The 18,587-nt window shown below is 37.6% G+C and overlaps 1 protein-coding gene across 1 annotated transcript; it reads right to left on the minus strand.

Annotated features, from left to right (window-relative positions):
- Positions 1–1,504: 1,504 nt before the first annotated feature.
- On the minus strand, positions 1,505–5,456 carry LOC114652090 (amphiregulin). Its single transcript, XM_028802279.2, has 6 exons — positions 5,235–5,456; positions 4,741–4,935; positions 3,729–3,948; positions 2,172–2,330; positions 1,836–1,945; positions 1,505–1,663 (listed from the first exon to the last, which is right to left on the minus strand). Exons 1-6 carry the CDS (start codon positions 5,452–5,454, stop codon positions 1,638–1,640), a joined length of 930 nt encoding a protein of 309 aa, XP_028658112.2. The 5' UTR covers positions 5,455–5,456; the 3' UTR covers positions 1,505–1,637.
- Between the last annotated feature and the right edge of the window lie 13,131 nt (positions 5,457–18,587).

Here is an 18,587-nt window from a genome sequence, read left to right on the forward strand (position 1 = left end):
CCACTAAGTGTTAAAAAGCCATATATACCGAGATGTATGAACAGTAACCTCATAACTTTTTAACATTTCCAGTCAGATCATTTCTATCCATGCAAAGTTCCTCAGCTACTGCAGTGACCCCATCTTAGAAATGGACCTGACTTGACCTCAGCAAATACTTTTGGCTTTGTCTCCTGTGAGGAGGACATATATGGTTTGTTTAGGAATTGTGCCAAATGTTATTTCCATCTCTCAACATTATTCTGAATAAAGGTCATTATTTCTCCACATTGTCTGAGGAAGCTTCCCAGGTTATGAAATAACTAACTGTGATATACCCATCTAGAAAGGTTAAAATATATGAAGTCAACGTAAATCCAAGAATTAACATTTGCAGTGCACCAGACAATACATATGTCTCTGTTATGTGCCATATGGTATGGGGTTCATAAAAGCAGTGTTAATGTTTGTGATGCACCATCTATTTCAATGACAAATGCAATGTATTTTATTACTAAAAATGTTTGCAATGCGCCATCTTTTGGACTGACAGAGACTTAGCAACCGGACAGAAACACAAACAGATACACAGACACTTATCCTTTTATTTAGGTGGATTTGGCAGAACCATTTTGAGCCTGTTCAAAGGGTAGGCCTAATTATTGTAACACTATGCATTCCTGCTATGATTATCAATCAGACTACTCAACATTACAAAAAAGGTTTAGATTAAAAGTTGATTTCTGACTTAGGTGAAAAACAATGAATACTGCAAAGATACCTGGAGTTATACAGTTTTTGGTGCAGCTATGAAACAGTTCTAATTATATGGGTTTGCATACCCCAACTACTGTATCTGGGTTACGTTCCTAGGTTCTAAGCATATCATATATGTGTGGGTTTTCTTCTGGGTTTTCTCTGTTTCTCCTACATCCCAAAGATGTTCAGGTTCTGACAACTGGGAACAGGACCAGCACTCTGTCCTGTCTCATGCCTGATACCGCAGGGACAGGCCTCAGCATCTTCATAATCCTTGTACTGAACTGAATGGGTTTGAGATTGTTATGGGATCTCCAAAAATGTAATTATGGCAGAATGTGGACATCCAGGAACACACATGAAGAAAGGCTTACACAATTAAAAGTACTGTAACTGGTTGTTAACTTTATTTTGAGCCAAATGACTGATTGCCTGTAAATCCCAAGTATCTACACAACTTGCTGATACAAATGACCATTTTCTCCCAAATATATGCTAAATAAATCTACTGTATTTTCCAAAAGCCATTGGCCCATCTGTCCAAAATATGTACCTACTAAATCTTTCTTCAAAAACCTGCTTTCAAAATTGAGAATGGAATACTTATGTGAAGTTATGTTCATTCTAGAGAACACACTGAATTTTAAATATTCTGAAAGTAGTTTCAAACAATGCATTCATTCATTTACTGGTTCATTCATCCATTCATTCCTGAAACCTTACATTTCATAACTTGGTTGAGAAATTGGCACAAATAACAGACACATAATTTAAAATACTTCTTTAATAGGTTAAATATAAAGTTTTCAAAAAATACATTAAATAATATTAAATAAAAAATAAATATATCAATACAAAAATATTTACAGTTAATTTATATTAGGAATCTTTGAAGTCAGCTATTTAATCCAGTCTTGTCTTGTTTCTGTAAATAAAAAGAAAAATAACCAGAGATTAACAAAAAAGTACAGCATATTTGACATCTTGATTCCGCTTTGAATAAAATACACACTCCCAATTTAACATTTTGGAGTTCAAAATTCAATGAAATATTAAAGAAAATAAAAAATATGTACATTTCAACCCTAATTATGTACCTTGAAATTTCCAGAGAACTATGTGACTTGCTGAATTTTCTTGCTGCAGTTTCACTTTCTCTTCAGCTGCTCCCTGAAATGTTTCTTTAAATTTTTTCTGTGACCTGCAACTAAATAAAATGAAATATGTTACAATGTATTATGCAGCAGAATACAGTACAGATTTCATAGGTAGTACTATTCCAAAGCATGCATGAATTAAATTTTTAAAACTCATAAAACTGAAGCAAAAAATAATATTTACAATAAATGAAACTGAAATCCAACAGCAACTTCAATACTACTATACTACTTTTTAGAAAGACATACAATACAGTATAAAAAAGATAAACTTACTGGATAATAAATATAATCAGGACAGCAGAGAAGCTGACTGCTGAGAGCACCACAGCTATTGCTACTAATACTATTTGGTGAATATCAGAAATACTGTCATTGCTTCCAGTCTTCAGGAGTTGCCAAGCACAACGCTCACCATGATATCCCATGTTGCATCTGCAAAAAAGCACACAGAAAACTTACCAAAAGTATCTAGGACTTTCTTTGATATATTGTATATTGTTTATATATATATGAAAGTGAAGGTTCGTGATTCAGTTTGCATATTTGTAGCTAGTAATCCACAAAGGGAGAAAACGAATCATGTACTGTATCTTAAAGTAGTTTTTTAATTAATGAATTAATGTATTACTAGCTACATAAATATATATTTATATATATACAGAATAAAGAAGATGATGATCAAAGAAAAAGAAGATACTGTATATGTACAGTATATACAGTATATATATATATATATATATATATATATATATATATATATATATATATAGCGAGAGAAAGAAAGGCCTTCCTTAAGAAAACGAGGAGACTACATCATCTTGATGATGCTGCTGTCAGTTGGACGCTCTACAGCCTCACAGTTAAATGTGAGACAACAGTGACAAGCTATACCAACAGATAACACCATTTTTGAAAGTAAAGAGGATTATCACTTCTCTGTCAAGCAAACACCAGTTATACAGAAGCATTGATTGTGTACTCTTTCATATCTTTTATAAAAGTTAAATCACACGCTTTGAGTATTTTTAAATAAAAAGATATAAGACAAATGCACATTTCACATATCAGACAGTGTGTTTTATTTAATTATTTTTTGTGCAACAGCTGGTGCAGTTTAGTATTAGCTGATAATCATATCTATCAGCTGAGATGCAGTATAGAGGAGTAATTAGCATGATGAATGATTGAGTATTGGCACCCTGCCCAGGAATGGTTCCTGCCTTGTGCCCTGTGTTGGCTGGGATTGGCTCCAGCAGACCCCCGTGACCCTGTGTTCGGATTCAGCGGGTTGGAAAATGGATGGATGGATGGATGATTGAGTACTTGTAATTCTCAAAGTCAATGTTTGGCTACGTTACCTTATGTTTTTGGAAAATTTCAGTTATTCTGAGATATTTAACAGCACAGCAATTTACTAAAACCAGTTAATCCAGTTTAGGATTACTAGAAGCCAGAGCATATGCTTGCAGTATTAGGTGCAGTGCAGGAATCAATCCAGAATGGGGCGTCAGTACACAGGAAGAACTTTAGATTTTCCCATTTACATTCATATGTTTGGAATGTGTCAGGACATTAGAGAATATGGAGAAAATCTCATACAGACACAGTGAAAATGAGCAAACTCCATTCAAACAGTAAATGAGCCAGAATTCAAACCAGTCCTCCTACATACTTAACACTCTACTCCCTTTATTTGTTATAAAGCTATAACTAATGCACCCATTAATAGCTCATTTTGAAAATTTCCTGTTATCTATCTAAAATGCAGAATTCAGTGATAACAACTGATTTGATATGAATAGCGCATAGAGATAAAATTATTGAACTCACATGCAAGTTGTTTCATTAATGTCTTCGATATGTGTGCATTGTCCATAAATACAGTAATCCACATGAGTTGTACTGCATGGATCCATTTTCATTTTTGAAGGCTTTTTTGTCCTGGGTATTCTGGGTGTTTTTGGTTTTCGTGGGGGTTTATTTTTCCTTTTGTCTTTATGCTTTTTTCGTCCCTCTACATTTGTATCTTTGGGTTTAACAACAGGTTGAACTGGAAAAACATGATGCTTTTAGTTTAGTTGATGCATTCCCAATGCATTTTACAGCAACATTAAATTTATCTTATGCTAATTAGCTGAACACAATAACTAAAAGTATTAACTTCATGAAGAATTCTATATATATAGAATCAAAATAGAATCAATATATATATTGATTGATTTTATTAAAAGCAAGTAACATTCCATACAATGAAGTCAAGCTTAACAAAACTAAATTCAACCCCCACCTAAGAGAAAGAGAGAAAGGTCAACAGCCAGAGTAAAACTTTAAAAGTAGAAAAGAGGGAAGAGAATCCTTTTACCCCAATGTAAATTCTTATTCTAAAATGTTATTGATTAGATCCTGCCAGGTTTGAAGAAGATTTTGAGCAGATTCTCTAAGTGAGAATTAGATTTTTTCCAATTTCAAATAGTATATAACATCAGTTATCCACTAACTTAAAAGAGGTTGGCTAGGATTCTTCCAGGCCATATGCTACTGAAAAATGTGACAGGAGTTCTACTTGTCTCCATGCATTTGGATTTGTTTTATTTGCAAAATAAAAAGGTAATAAATATATTTAACATTATCCAAAATAAGTCTTAATGCTATACATTCCTAAAACCCTTTTGTAGTTTTTGTAATTTGTATGAAATTGCATGCAGCAGACAACAGTTATAGTTGTACTTATACTGGCTCATCATTCTCTAGGCTTTTCAGTTTATAGACATATTCTCAAAAGATGATAGCAAAGAAGGTTTAAAAACAAATTAGTCAAGAAAAGATTGATAAGGGTTGCTACCTTTTACAGTTTTATCTGAATCCAGTATTGTGCCATCTCCTTCATCTCCTGAACCTTCCTCTTCATCACCAACATTACCGTCTCCCGATGAAGCAGTAACATCAGTGCCACTCAGTTCATAATCCACAGTTGTCATACCAAAGCCTTCATTATTGCTGTTCTCCAATTTAAGGCTGATAACACTGTGAAAACAAACTGTGCAACAAAAAGAGATATTCAGTAATAACCTATTTAATCTAGTAAAGCAATGCTTCTTAGCACTTTCTCCAAATAAAAACCAGCAGATTGCTAGTTATTTGTCAAGGCATTACACATGGTGTTTAGAGTTCTTACAATAAAGGAGAGTTAAGTGTGCTACACGTCGACAAAACATGTACCTACCTTATAATACATTAACTAATCAGAAGCCTGACAAGTTAAAGAGATTAAACTGCTCTGAAAGTTAAGACTTCAGTAGAATGCTGACATCCCAGTATATTAAATATTTCACTTACCCAGACATAGAAAGTACAAGCAGATGAGAACCTTCATTTTAGTTGAGCACCTTTTGCGAAATGTGTTGGAGAAATCCTTTGCTCTCTCCCTTACTCGTTGGCTGCCCTTTGTAACACTAGACTTCCGATTCAATTCTACAGCTTTAAAGGTAGATGAAGGCAGCCAATCAGAAGAGATCAGGAAGTATTTAGCTGCGGGGCATGTTAGTGTACATAACATGATTTCTGACTAATGCATGCTGCTTGCTAACTAGATCTTAAATGGGTTTCCTTTCGTACAGAGTGGACTTCCCAAAGAGGATATCTATTGAATATATTTTGGATGCCCTCAGTTTAACTGTTAATCCCCCCTGCAATGTGTACACACATGCATGCTACTTTTGTTTTAACCTTATAAGTGAAACTAATTACTTATACACACAAAACAGTTATTATACTGCAAATTTTAATTTTACCATTTGCCATTAAGATAAATATATATTTTACAATATGTATATACATTACTACTAAGCTTGCAGCCTATAAGGAAAAAAAGTGCATTCTGGGTGTGAATAAAATCATATGAGTAATATGATCCTAAGTGCCAAATTCCTAAGTGAAATGCTTTCTAAAGGTGATTCATTAATGGGGTATGACAAATTCACCTAGCATGCCGGTTGTGGCTAAGGGTGAAGCAATCAACACACACACACACACACACACCAGCATTACTGTACAGTATCTTAAAATAATACAGCTATCAGCATTCTGTTATTCAGCTATAGAGAATAATCAGTACAAGACTGTTTTAATTCTTTAATCTACACACAAAAATAGTTAATATTATTAAGTGATCTGTAAGTATAAAGTTTTGCCTGCCTAGCAAAGGGGTTGCCAGGGGTAGAAAGGACAGTATGATGACACAAGTGAGGGGAAAATTCTACAAAAGCCATGTAAGAGACAGAGAGAGGGCGAGGGCGACCCACCCTTTGCTGCTAACAGAATTACTACTGTGGACAAATAGCAGCTGCCAAGGGTGATAAAAGCTTTAATTGCTGTGGGTGTCCAGGAAGTAATTCTTATAAGGGCATCAAAGGAAAGTGTGTGTGTGTGTGAGACAGAGAAGGAGAGGCCCTGAGGGACTGGCACAATGCTAACACACCTGGCTCAGGCAGCGCATACTCAGTTCTTTACTGGAAGACAGCTCTTTTATGCTCTCTGGCATCCCAGGTGCTGCCTTGTAGGCAGATCAGAGAACGGGGATGGCATGGCATTAGGGAAATCAGAGGTCATACTGGTTCTCTGACCATGATGCAATTCAGAGAGTGGCTAAGAAATATTACTAAATTGGTGTCGCCACTTAACAGTGCAGCATTGGGTCTGGATTTAGAATGTGAGTTTAGTTTCACATGAGTTTGGTGTTTCATTTTTATTCGAAGTCCCTTTTGTTCAACACACTCCATTGTGTATTTAATAAACTCATTTTCAGGGGATATGATCTCCATTGCATTTATGTGGGTGTAGAGATATCAGAATGGTGCTTGTTTACCACGTTAGGTTTTGAGATATTTTTTAAAAAGGTCATTGGTTTAGAAATTAGAAACAATAACAAAGTTAACAGTAATTGGGCACCATTTAAGATAGAGGCTACCAAAGTGCATTAAGCAGTCAGATACTGCTGTTTAGCAAGACCTTAATAAATGCTTAGTTAGGCATTAATAAGATTACAAAGCACCAATGACAACACATGTGAGTAAGGGCTACCCTGTATTAGTCACATACTGCAACCTCACTAAGCTTTAGCAGAAGTTTGTTTGTGTTACATAGCAATAAGCGACTAATAGATACACTACAGTAAACCTATGTTCTAAAGTGCTTCCAATAAATGTTTATTAATATTTTAAATAAGAATTCTGCGGTCTCATAAATAATCAGTAAAAAATATTCTGTGACTAAATAGACAGCAAAAATGTAATACACTAAACTTTGAACTGGGATCACCAAGGAGTTGTTGTGAAAAGAATTCATCTGGCATGTAAGTCTGCTACAATATGTTTATAAAAAGCATAAAAGGTATACTAGTGTGTAAAAATCAGTCCATTTTTCAAACCCAAGCAATCACCATGGTACTACATCTCACATCTCATATCTGAGCATCTTTGGAATATGGAAAGTACAGAAAACAGATATGAAGAAGGCAGCTGCAGAGGTAATAATTTAGGGACTATGTCAGCTTTGGTGATTTTATCTGTTGATCATGGTTTTAATTGTATTGTTTTATTATATGTTATTCACTTTTTACTTATGATACTGAATAAATGACTGATTACTATAGCATTTTTTAAAATGAAATAATTTCAGTCCTTATTCATTTAAGCAATAGCTTGCATTGAGCAGTCTATTGTTCTTGAATAGTATGAGTATTATTTAATTGTTATTTTAATTCATTCATTTCACTTTTTTCACAGCCTGGTACAAACATGGCATATGCATTTTATAGCAGTAGGGGGCACTATAGTTTCAGCCATCCAAACCCAGAAAGGTTCTATTGATTTACAAAACCAGGTGTCTTAATTAACAAATGTGATGCTCTGGACCCTCCATATACTAGACCTTGCAATGGTTTAACCATGGGGCATCGAGTAATCACACCAAGGCTGAGTGATTCACTGACAAGTTGTTACAGAAATTGACAGTTCTTTATTGAAACGTGGTGATATCAAAATATTTTTTCTTTTCAAAAGTTGAAGTTAAGTGAAAACACACAGGTAAGTCCATCCAAAATTTCATTTCTTGTATGTGATTAATAAAATAATCCCAAAAACAAACAAAAACTCAATGACTGTAGTTCCATTCCTTTCTCCCTGCTCCAAGGGACCACCAAGGACTTTCAGAGTCCAAAAACACATCAAAACTCTCATATATAAATGCAAAGAAAGAAGAAGAAGAAGAATTCCTTTTCCCTTCTCCTTTTTTCAAGCTCCCAAGGAAAAAAGCACTTCTTCCAAAGAAAACTCAATTTAAACAACTGTCCAGCTTATAACATTTATACTCACTTCTTTATTGCACTAATGCAGGGGTGGCCAACTCTGATCCTGGATAGCCACAGTGGCTACAGTCTTTCATTCTAACTATTCTCTTAATTAGTGACTAATTTTTGCTACTAATTAACATCATTTAATTTTTTTTGCTATTCAAGACTCAGACCCTTTAAATCAGGGCTGAGCAATGTTGATCTTGTAGGGCTTCAGGTTCATTCATTCACTCAAGTGACATTTTTCTGTTACATTTTAGTCTCACTTGTTACAATTTTGAACCCTGAATTGCTTATTTTAGTCTTAAACAGCTGTATTCAGTGTTTTAACTTCTCCATATTAGTGATAAGATGCAAATGACAAAGGAACCAACAGTTCTATATCTAGCATGTTTTCATTTCCACCCATGTGTATTCATTATTCACTATTTGGTTTAATTAAGTACTCAGAAGGAAACTGAAGAGAAAGTGAAGAACTGAAAATTGCTCATCCATTTTAGGCTTCAAATCACTTGGATGATACGTGTATCATTTAAAAGGAAAAAAAAAGTCTATGATTTAAGAATGAACTGACATGGTAGAGTTAAAACACTAATAAGGCATGAAATTAAATAAGACCTGTTATTGGTGAGGATTGGCTTCTAATTAAACAACAAAACCTACAGCCACTGCGGCTCTCCAGGATCTGAGTTGGCCACCCCTTCCCTAGGAGATAAAAAACTGTAAGTGCTTCCCCTCCTCTACTTACTTCAGGTTATGCAGGAATCCTGTGGTACACCCTCCACCAATGACAAACTTTTATCTGTAAAACCAAGATGACCATTTGTTGTCCATTTTCCCCTTCTTATACATCCTAAGAATCCCTTCCACCAATCCTGATGGACGCCTCACCCTGCTTCCTCCAATTACCAAGATAACCCCTACATAGTCTGCACTGGGGCGGCACGGTGGCGCAGTGGGTAGCGCTGCTGACTCGCAGTTAGGAGACGTGGGTTTGCTTCCCGGGTCCTCCCTGCGTGGAGTTTGCATGTTCTCCCTGTGTCTGCATGGGTTTCCTCTCGGTACTCTGGGTACTACACAGTCCAAAGACATGCAGGTTAGGTGCATTGGCGATTCTAAATTGTCCCTAGTGTGTGCTTGGTGGTGTGTGTGTGTGTGTGCACCCTGCGGTGGGCTGGTGCCATGCCCAGGATTTGTTTCTTGCCTTGTGCCCTGTGTTGGCTGGGATTGGCTCCAGCAGACCCCCGTGAACCTGTAGTTAGGATATAGTGGGTTGCATAATGGATGGATGGATAGTCTGCACTATAATGCAAAAGAAAAGACTACTGTCCTGACTCAGAAGGAAAACAGGAGAGCTGAATTTAAGAGAAAAGAAAATAAAAATAAACCATAGCAACTGTAATCCAGATGAGAGGCTAAATCAAAATTATCAAAAAAAAAAAAAACTGCCAGTAAGTCATAACTAGGCAATACAAGAAAAGAAAGCAGACAATACCTAAATGAACATAAGGAATTTTATCCGCAGATTGGATAAGGTGCCTAGCAAAAGGCTGACCATTTATGCCAGTTGTTGATTAAGTCAAGATCACAACCCCAGAAACCCAAACCCCTAAAGACAAGGGACGTGACCCTAACAACGGCACTTCTCATAAGGAAACAGGCTAAGAAGCATCCATTACAAACCTAAATCATAACACCTACAAATCCACATCCCACATTTGCACACGCATGCGTGGCCTGAGATGTTTCAACCTCTGATTGTTCTCCAACAAGAAATCACTTTCATCTCTGTCTCGGACCCTTCTCTCTGTGACCAAAGTGGCTTCTCTAACCTTCTCTCTCTCTTTACCTTTCAACTCGGTACCTTGTGACAGGATGCTTCCTTATGCCCCAATCAGGGACCAATAGCAGAGCTCTTCACTGCTCACATCTGCAGTACCACTGGAGCCACTCACACAAATAAAGCTGCTTTGTGTTTCACACTACTGAAGTTCTCTCTATGGCACCTCCTTACAAAGGTGAAGGTAAGCACCACCTCAAAGTACTCAATGTCAAATAGTAATCTTTAAATAGTTATACACATACATTGCACATGAAGGTAAACACATTCAGCACAGTGTGATTTACCACAACAACTACATACTCTATAAGAAATTAAAAAACAAAGTGAGAGCACAGATATACAGTACCAAATAACAACAATCCTTCAACCTATTTGGGCCTACCATTCACAAATGTGGACCACTTACACTTTTCAAAAAAAACTGAAAAGGACACCCATTCTCTTCTGACCCAAGTTTCCTCTTCAACTCGCCAGCTCAGCTTTTCTCCTAAAATATTTTCCTGAGTGTACCCTCAAAGAGACTATTGCATAATGTAGCCTTAAACCTCCTCCTTGAGTCCTTTTTGCTACATCTCAAATGACCTCTGACATTGGGTGGCTCTATAAAGTATCATGACCATCAATCCATAATTTCATGGTTTCTAAAACATTGGATGCCTGATACTTAAAGAGCAAGATCTCTTAGACAGGTTCTGGACTGCCTCACCTAACTGGGCCACACAATCCCTGTTTTTCAGCTTGGACGTTTGTGACACAATCTAGTGTACTGGAGATAAAGATAGCCCTTTTGTAAGTTCTCCAGGGCCACACCTTTGAAAAGTCATTCACTCATGTCAGAACCATCTGCTGTGATCTGTTGTTCAAAAGATTCTCTACCTGACCAAAAAACGTTTGAGGTTTTATTCTAGACATCCCAGGAACTTACTTAGTTATCTGTCCTCCTGCATCCTGGAGGACCTCTCTCTTTTTTTCTGCACTACAGTCCCTACATATTGCCTTTCCAGGACTCCTACTGCACTGATCTGAGTTTGCCAGGCAGGATATCACCTGGATAAAACAAGGTTGGGCAAATATCATCATACAGCCTCCATTTGAGAGAAACACCCAAACTGGCAAGAGATGGAGAATTTCTGTTCTTGCAAGTTTGGGTGTTTCTCTCAAATGGAGGCTGTATGATGATATTTGCCCAACCTTGTTCTATCCAGGTGATTGAAATCTGGACAGCAAAAATAAACAACACGGATACTCTGGTGCAAAACATCACAAAATGGCAGAATACATAAAACATGAATGATGTTAAAATAATTTACAAGCAAAAGAAAAAAAAAATGTCATCTCATTATGAAAATTCTAGCCTGAATGAAAATACGCAATATTCCCCCAGGGCATTAGTGGGCAGGCTACTCTGCATATGTCAGGAATGTTTAACTCTCTGTTAAGCGCAAGTGAGAACAGTGGAGGCTTAGCAAGAGGTAAGATTATGTCTTGGTGGCTATAGGGAAGCAACTTAAAGTCCTGGTCAAGAAGTTGTGAATCCATAATACTTTGCAGTAAATGTGGGAAAGGTTAGTAATAGGTCAGTTAGAAATCCAGAGCCCATTTTGAGGCCATAAAACATCCTTGAAGTCCCTGTCCTTTAACAGATACAGAGGCCAAATGGGAGAGAAATTAAGAATAAGTAAGGAAGCACATGATCTTCTAGGTAATCCTAAAAGGAGAGTGAAAGTCACCTAAGGAAAGGAATCCAATTATATACATATATTTGAGTAGAAATGACAGCAGAGAGATAGTAACAAGGCAGCATGGTAGCACAGTGGGTAGCGCTGCTGCCTCACAGTAAGGAGACCTGGGTTTGCTTCCCGGGTCCTCCCTGCGTGGAGTTTGCATGTTCTCCCCATGTCTGCGTGGGTTTCCTCCCACAGTCCAAAGACATGCAGGTTAGGTGCATTGGCGATTCTAAATTGTCCCTAGTGTGTACTTGGTGTGTGGGCGTGTGTGTGTGTGTGTGTGTGCGTGTGTGTGTGTGTGTGTGTGTGTGTGTGTGTGTGCGCGCACCCTGCTGTGGGCTGGCGCTTTGCCCGGGGTTTGTTTCCTGCCTTGCGCCCTGTTTTGGCTGGGATTGGCTCCAGCAGACCCCCGTGACCCAGTAGTTAGGATACAGCAGGTTGGATAATGGATGGATAGATGGAGATAGTAACAGAGAAATACTGTAAATTTGAAACAGAAACTGTCAAGCAATTTTCATGGAAATGTATACAAAGGGTGTATCACAACTATCAGGGAGTGCTTAGCAACTGAAAAGACCATGTTTAGTCTGCAACATAAATTGTCCAAAAACCATGACAACCTTGTTTCAAAGAGTATCAACACTTTTCTAAATACATCAAGCATTGGTGCATGGAAAGCTCATCTGGCCATTTCCTAAGTCATGGTGTAATATAATTCCAGAGTAATTAACTGATTGAGTTTATCGGTGGAAAAACAAAGCAAAGTTAGGGTTAAGGTGAGGGTCAAGCAAGTAAAACACATGCTAATGTTGAGTAAGTGAAGCAATTAGAGGAAATTTGAAGGATCTTGTATGCAAGTCTACATCTCATTTTATAATTCGTGTAAGAAATGAATTCAAAGTTTTATTGATTTGTTAGATATTAAAAAAAAAGTTTTCAAATTGGAAAGACTGCTCCGCTCTCCTGGGGCTGCTATGAACCAGTAAATTACTATATCTCAACTATATGGGTGACAGGACAATTGTCACATGTATTGCTGAGTTACTCCCTACCAGTGGTAATGAATAGAAGATTGACTTGCCTAACTTAAAAATTGCTTTTTTGTGATCAATTGTTTATTGAATATTTTCAATATAGTAAATAAAACAATTGTATGTAACTTTTATAACACCCATGCCCTGACAACGACCATACCACTGCCACCACCATCCTCATCCTGAGTTGGGAAACACTAAACCAACAGTAGAATGAATGCACAGCAGACAGCCATGATGTAAATGACTGAACAGTGCTAGACCATCCCTCAATTTTTCTCATGGATGCTTTGTTAATACAAGATGCATATAAATCCATATGTAATAAACTGTAAAACTGACCAATTATCATTAGTGACAGTGTTATGAGATTTCCAACATGAAGCAATTAGGAGTGTAACAGCAAGAGTGCCTAAACAGATAAGGTTCTGTTGATAAGAGGTGTGATGCGGCGACAACAGATCTGAAAAAATGAGAGTTTCAGATCATAGTGGAATATCAACAGATAGGAAAGAAGACAAGAAACGAGATACAAAAGTCCAAAGGAAATAACGCAGGAGGACAGAGCAAGAACATGTACAAAAAAATTGCTTTTAAATCATGCTATTTTGATTATTACCTTTCTTCACTGGCAACCATTTCAAATATATAGTTTAAATTTGATTAAAAATTTTAGCCATATAAACACCACATATTTCCCATCCATCTGTTTTCTGAACCTATTTACTTGCAGTACTGAGTCAAAGGGAGCCATATATTATTTCAGCATCATTGAGAGTAAAGCAGTAGCTCTCTTAGATGTGACGTGAATGTAGAGCACATTTATGGTAAGTGTAAGAACAACAACATTTATTTCTTTTGCACATTTTCATACAAAACATGTTGCTCAAAGTCCTATTTAAGATGTTAAAAAATTGCTAATAAAAGAAAAATAATAATCCAAAAGAAAAAAAATGAATAAATCAATATGCATTTACATAACACAGCAATACATGTAATAGATAAAGTAGAGTCCTTAATTATGGATGAATTGCTAAATTAACTTTTATGGCACTATTGAATATATAGATATGTTTCATATTAGGAAGGACAGAAAAATCAAAACACCAGCCTTTGATATGCATTATATTAATAGAATCATGGTAATAGTATCCTAATAATATAACTAATCTTATTTTCCTGATGTCTATGCTGGAGAAAACGAATCTGCAATAATTTAAAGGCTTAAAGGACTGTAGTCCAGTCCCCCATGATTACTCCACCAAACACCAATGTGCAACTGCAGTGAGCCAATTAAGACAGACAAATTAACCTAAAATACACATCTAAGAAATACAATGAAAACCCACACTGGACATGCAATTTAAAAATGGTGAGTAGACTACTAACCAGTCATTGTGATTAGTGAAGACATTTGTTTTTGAGCAGTGGTAGCGCTGCTGCCTCGCAGTTAGGAGACCTGGGTTCGCTTCCCGGGTCCTCCCTGTGTGAAGTTTGCATGTTCTCCCCGTGTCTGTGTGGGTTTCCTCCGGGCGCTCCGGTTTCCTCCCGCAGTCCAAAGACATGCAGGTTAGGTGGATTGGCGATTCTAAGTTGGCCCTAGTGTGTGCTTGGTGTGTGGGTGTGTTTGTGTGTGTCCTGCGGTGGGTTGGCACCCTGCCCGGGATTGGTTCCTGCCTTGTGCCCTGTGTTGGCTGGAATTGGCTCCAGCAGACCCCCGTGACCCTGTGTTCAGATTCAGCGGGTTGGAAAATGGATGGATGGATGGATTTGTTTTTGAAGAAGTTATAGGTAGAAAAAGTTCTTTAACCTACTAATCCAGTGCAGGATTGCTTATGATTGCTTATGATGGCAGGTGAGCAAAAATATAAAATGTTAATCCACTGAACATTTGGTGTTTAAAAAAAATGTCCAGATAGTATTTCTCATCAGACAGACAATAGCCATGGATAGGAGAACATGTTAGATTAAATTACAGTCATTAATCTAAAAGAAATGTTTTTCAGATGGACAGGAAAACAAGTAATTGAAGTGACTTTGCTAGGAATCTAACCTACAATAGTATCCTAGGGTGGCCAGATGACAAAGTGTCATATATGTGCACATCAGGAGTGTCTTGGTTTTGTTGTGACACTGCTAGTAACCCAATTCTCATTCCCTTTAGAATGGAAGAGAACAGTCTGGAAGACTTCTAATGTTACTTCCATTTCCATTGCTGCTAAGCCCCGTCCTTCCACTTCCTCCACTACTTTAAATACCTGTCTGAGAGGAGGAAGCTGCTTGTTGTGGACCTAACTTCAGAAGAGGATGTATTTGCATTCTGAGAAGCTACCTACAGCTGCAGTAGCCATCTTACATCAAATGTGACAGTTATTCTTTTTCTTCCAACAACCTTTTTTCCCTACCTTAACCAGGACATTAAATGGGATGTTTTCTGGAGTCTCAGCTCTTCTTTTGTTTCCTTTTGATTTATCCACAATAGATATCCACAGTGCCACTATGCTATCTGTCTTGGTTTAAAAAGTATATTGACATTAATTAGATAGTGACAGATTGAATTTTCTCAGCCACTTTATTAAACTGCACTAAAGTCCAGCTGCTGATTTTATAGGCTACACCAGTCAGATATCTACTGTAATTTTGGGGTATTTAGTTAGCTAAAGTGGTGCCAAAGTAAAAATAAATGTAAAAAATCAGTAAAAATAGATAAAGCACAATAATATCTTAAATATGAAGTAGTAATACACATATACAAAAATCCTAATCCATTTACAATTTTTAAAAGAAACACACCCATAATCTTTAAAGAAGCCCCCACTGTGTTTTAGTCTCGGTCTCTCAGAATGAGAGTGAGACGTGGCTTTGGGCTCTTTCAGGACTCTGGGTGTGGCGTTATGAGCAGAAACATACAGTAAAAGCAGTTTCTATTTCTATTTCTCAACGAAAGAAAACTAAGCAAATTTATCTTGAACTTTGTGTTTTGTTTTTATTTTAAGCCGGAGTGCACTGCCAAAAGCAACTTTCTATCATCATTTTACTTTGTGTACCTGGAATTATTTTATGTGCAATATAGTTCAAAGAAACTTCAATTCTTTTTAAAACAAAATGGGCAACTGTGCCAAGTGAATTAAGAAAAGACTACAGAAGTATTATTTTATTTTATGAATGGTACAGGTACTATTAATCCATCTGTTTCACATGCTACTGTTTGTTTTATAAAATAAACTGCTCCAAAAAATTAAATTAAAACACATCAGATCTAAATTGGGAAAAAAAATCATGCTGGATATCTATACTGATATGGACTTTGTAATGTGTTAGGAACAAAAAGATGCCACATCGTTTGATGGAAATGAAAATTATCAACCTACAGAGGGCTGAATTCAAAGACACCCCGAAAATCAAAGTGAAAAAATGATGCGGCATGCAAGTCCATTTTGCTGAAATTTCATTGCAGCAACTTAAAATCATATTCAGTAGTTTGTATGGCCCCCATGTGCTTGTTTGCATGCCTGACAACATCGGGGCATGCTCCTAATGAGACGACTGATGGTGTCCTGGGGGATCTCCTCCCAGATCTGGACCAGGGCATCACTGAGTTCCTGGACAGTCTGAGGTGCAACCTGGCGGCGTCGAATGGACCGAAACATAATGTTCCAGAGGTGCTCTATTGGATTTAGGTCAGGCGAGCATGGGGGCCAGTCAATGTTATCAATTCCTTCATCATCCATCAACTTCTTGTATACTCTAGCTAAATGAGACTGGGCATTGTCGTGCACCAGGAAATACCCAGGACCCATTGCACTAGCATAAGGTCTGACAATGGGTCCAAGGATTTCATCCTGATGCCTAATGGCAGTCATGGTGCCATTGTCTAGCCTGTAGAGGTCTGTGCATCAATCCATGGATATGCCTCCCCAGACCATCACTGACCCACCACCAACCTGGTCATGCTGAACAATATTACAGGCAGCATAATGTTCTTCATGGCTTATCCAGACCCTTTCACGTCTGTCACATGTGTTCAGGGTGAATCTGCTCTCATCTGTGAAAAGCACAGGGCGCCAGTGGTGAACCTGCCAATTCTGGTATTCTATGGCAAATGCCAAACAAGCTCCACAGTTCCGGGCAGTGAGCACAGGGCCCACTAGAGGATGTCGGACCCTCAGGCCACCCTCATGAAGTCTGTTTCTGATTGCTGGTTAGAGACATTCATATCAGTGGCCTGCTGGAGGTCATTTTGTAGGGCTCTGGCAGTGCTCATCCTGTTCCTTCTTGCCCAAAGGAGCAGACATAGGTCCTGCCGATGGGTTAAGGTCCTTCTACAACCCTGTCCAGCTCTCCTAGAATAATTGCCTGTCTCCTGGAATCTGTTCCATGCCCTTGAGACTGTGCTGGGAGACACAGCCAACCTTCTAGCAATGGCACATATTGATGTGCCATCCTGGAGAAGTTGGACTACCTGTGCAACCTCTGTAGGGTCGAGGGATTGCCTCATGCTACCAGTAGTGACACTGATCATAGCCAAATGCAAAACTAGTGAAAAAAACAGTCAGAAAAGATAAGGAGGGAAAAATGTCAGTGGCCTCCACCTGTTAAACCATTCCTGTTTTGGGGGTCATCTCATTGTTGCCCCTCTAGTGCACCTGTTGTAATTTCATTACCACCAAAGCAGCTGAAACTGATTAACAACCCCCTCTGCTACTTAACTGACCAGATTAATATCCCAGAAGTTTCATTGACTTGATGCTATACTCTGATTAAAAAGTGTTCATTTAATTTTTTTGAGCAGTGTATAAAGAAAAGACCTCACTTCTTTCATTTTCTGAACTTAATTTTAACTTAGAAACCTATACAAAACTAGCCATCCACCTTAATAAAATAATAAGCATCTGGGTGTCTGTGTATCTGTGTGTCTGTCTGGTTGCTATGTCTCTCTCATTCCAATAGATGGTGTATCAACAATAATTTATTCTTTGCAAAGCCCAAAGTCATACAAGGAATGCCTCAATGGACTTTAACATACCCTGTTTCTGACAGACCTCTGCGTTTGACTTTCTAAGAAGAACAGGAAAAACTCCCAAAAAACCTTGTTTTAAAAAAAAACATGAAATAAATCTTGGGAAGGGTAATTCAGAAAGAGAGAGTGAGACCCCTTGCAGGTATTATGGGTATGCAAAGGGTATCAGAAAATGGTATAAATACAACATACAAAACCAAACACGAGTAGTCCTCTTCACAGAGCTAGATGGCCCATCTTTCATTGCCACCTCAGAAATACAATGCAATACCACAAGCTCCTCTGTTCTTGCATAGCGCTCCTAACCAAGTGCAGGCCAAGAGTGCTATGACAACTCTCAAGGCAAAATCCAAGAATAGATTATACCACTCACTAAATACAGAATTATCACATAAAAGTATAAGGATTTGTTCAAATACATCAAAACCAAAGTAGAAACTAATTAACATAAATGAAAAACAACAATATCTGTCCATCAGTTAATTGCAGAACCAGGGCCAGATTGTATAGGGTGGTCCAGATCTAATTATGCAATTTTCATTACGCTATAACTTATTAAGTTAATTACATAGAGAATTCACAAAAAATTCTTTTTGTTGCCGATAGATGGCAGCACCTGCCCTGCATTCCAAAATGGCGGGGAGATGGTTGTCAGTTGAACAGCGGGTGCGATGTGTTCGCCTTTTCATAATTGCATAATTAGATCTGGATCACCC

Source organism: Erpetoichthys calabaricus, chromosome 5, assembly GCF_900747795.2.
Source record: "Erpetoichthys calabaricus chromosome 5, fErpCal1.3, whole genome shotgun sequence".
NCBI classification, from domain to species: domain Eukaryota; kingdom Metazoa; phylum Chordata; class Cladistia; order Polypteriformes; family Polypteridae; genus Erpetoichthys; species Erpetoichthys calabaricus.

Coding starts and splice junctions, on each gene's coding strand:
- LOC114652090 (XM_028802279.2), bottom strand. CDS start 5,454: ATGTTATGTACACTAACATGCCCCGCAGCTAAATACTTCCTGATCTCT. Junction 4,936..5,234: donor CTTGTACTTTCTATGTCTGG/GTAAGTGAAATA, acceptor TTTGTTGCACAG/TTTGTTTTCACAGTGTTATC. Junction 2,331..3,728: donor ATTAATGAAACAACTTGCAT/GTGAGTTCAATA, acceptor GCTTTTTTGCAG/ATGCAACATGGGATATCATG.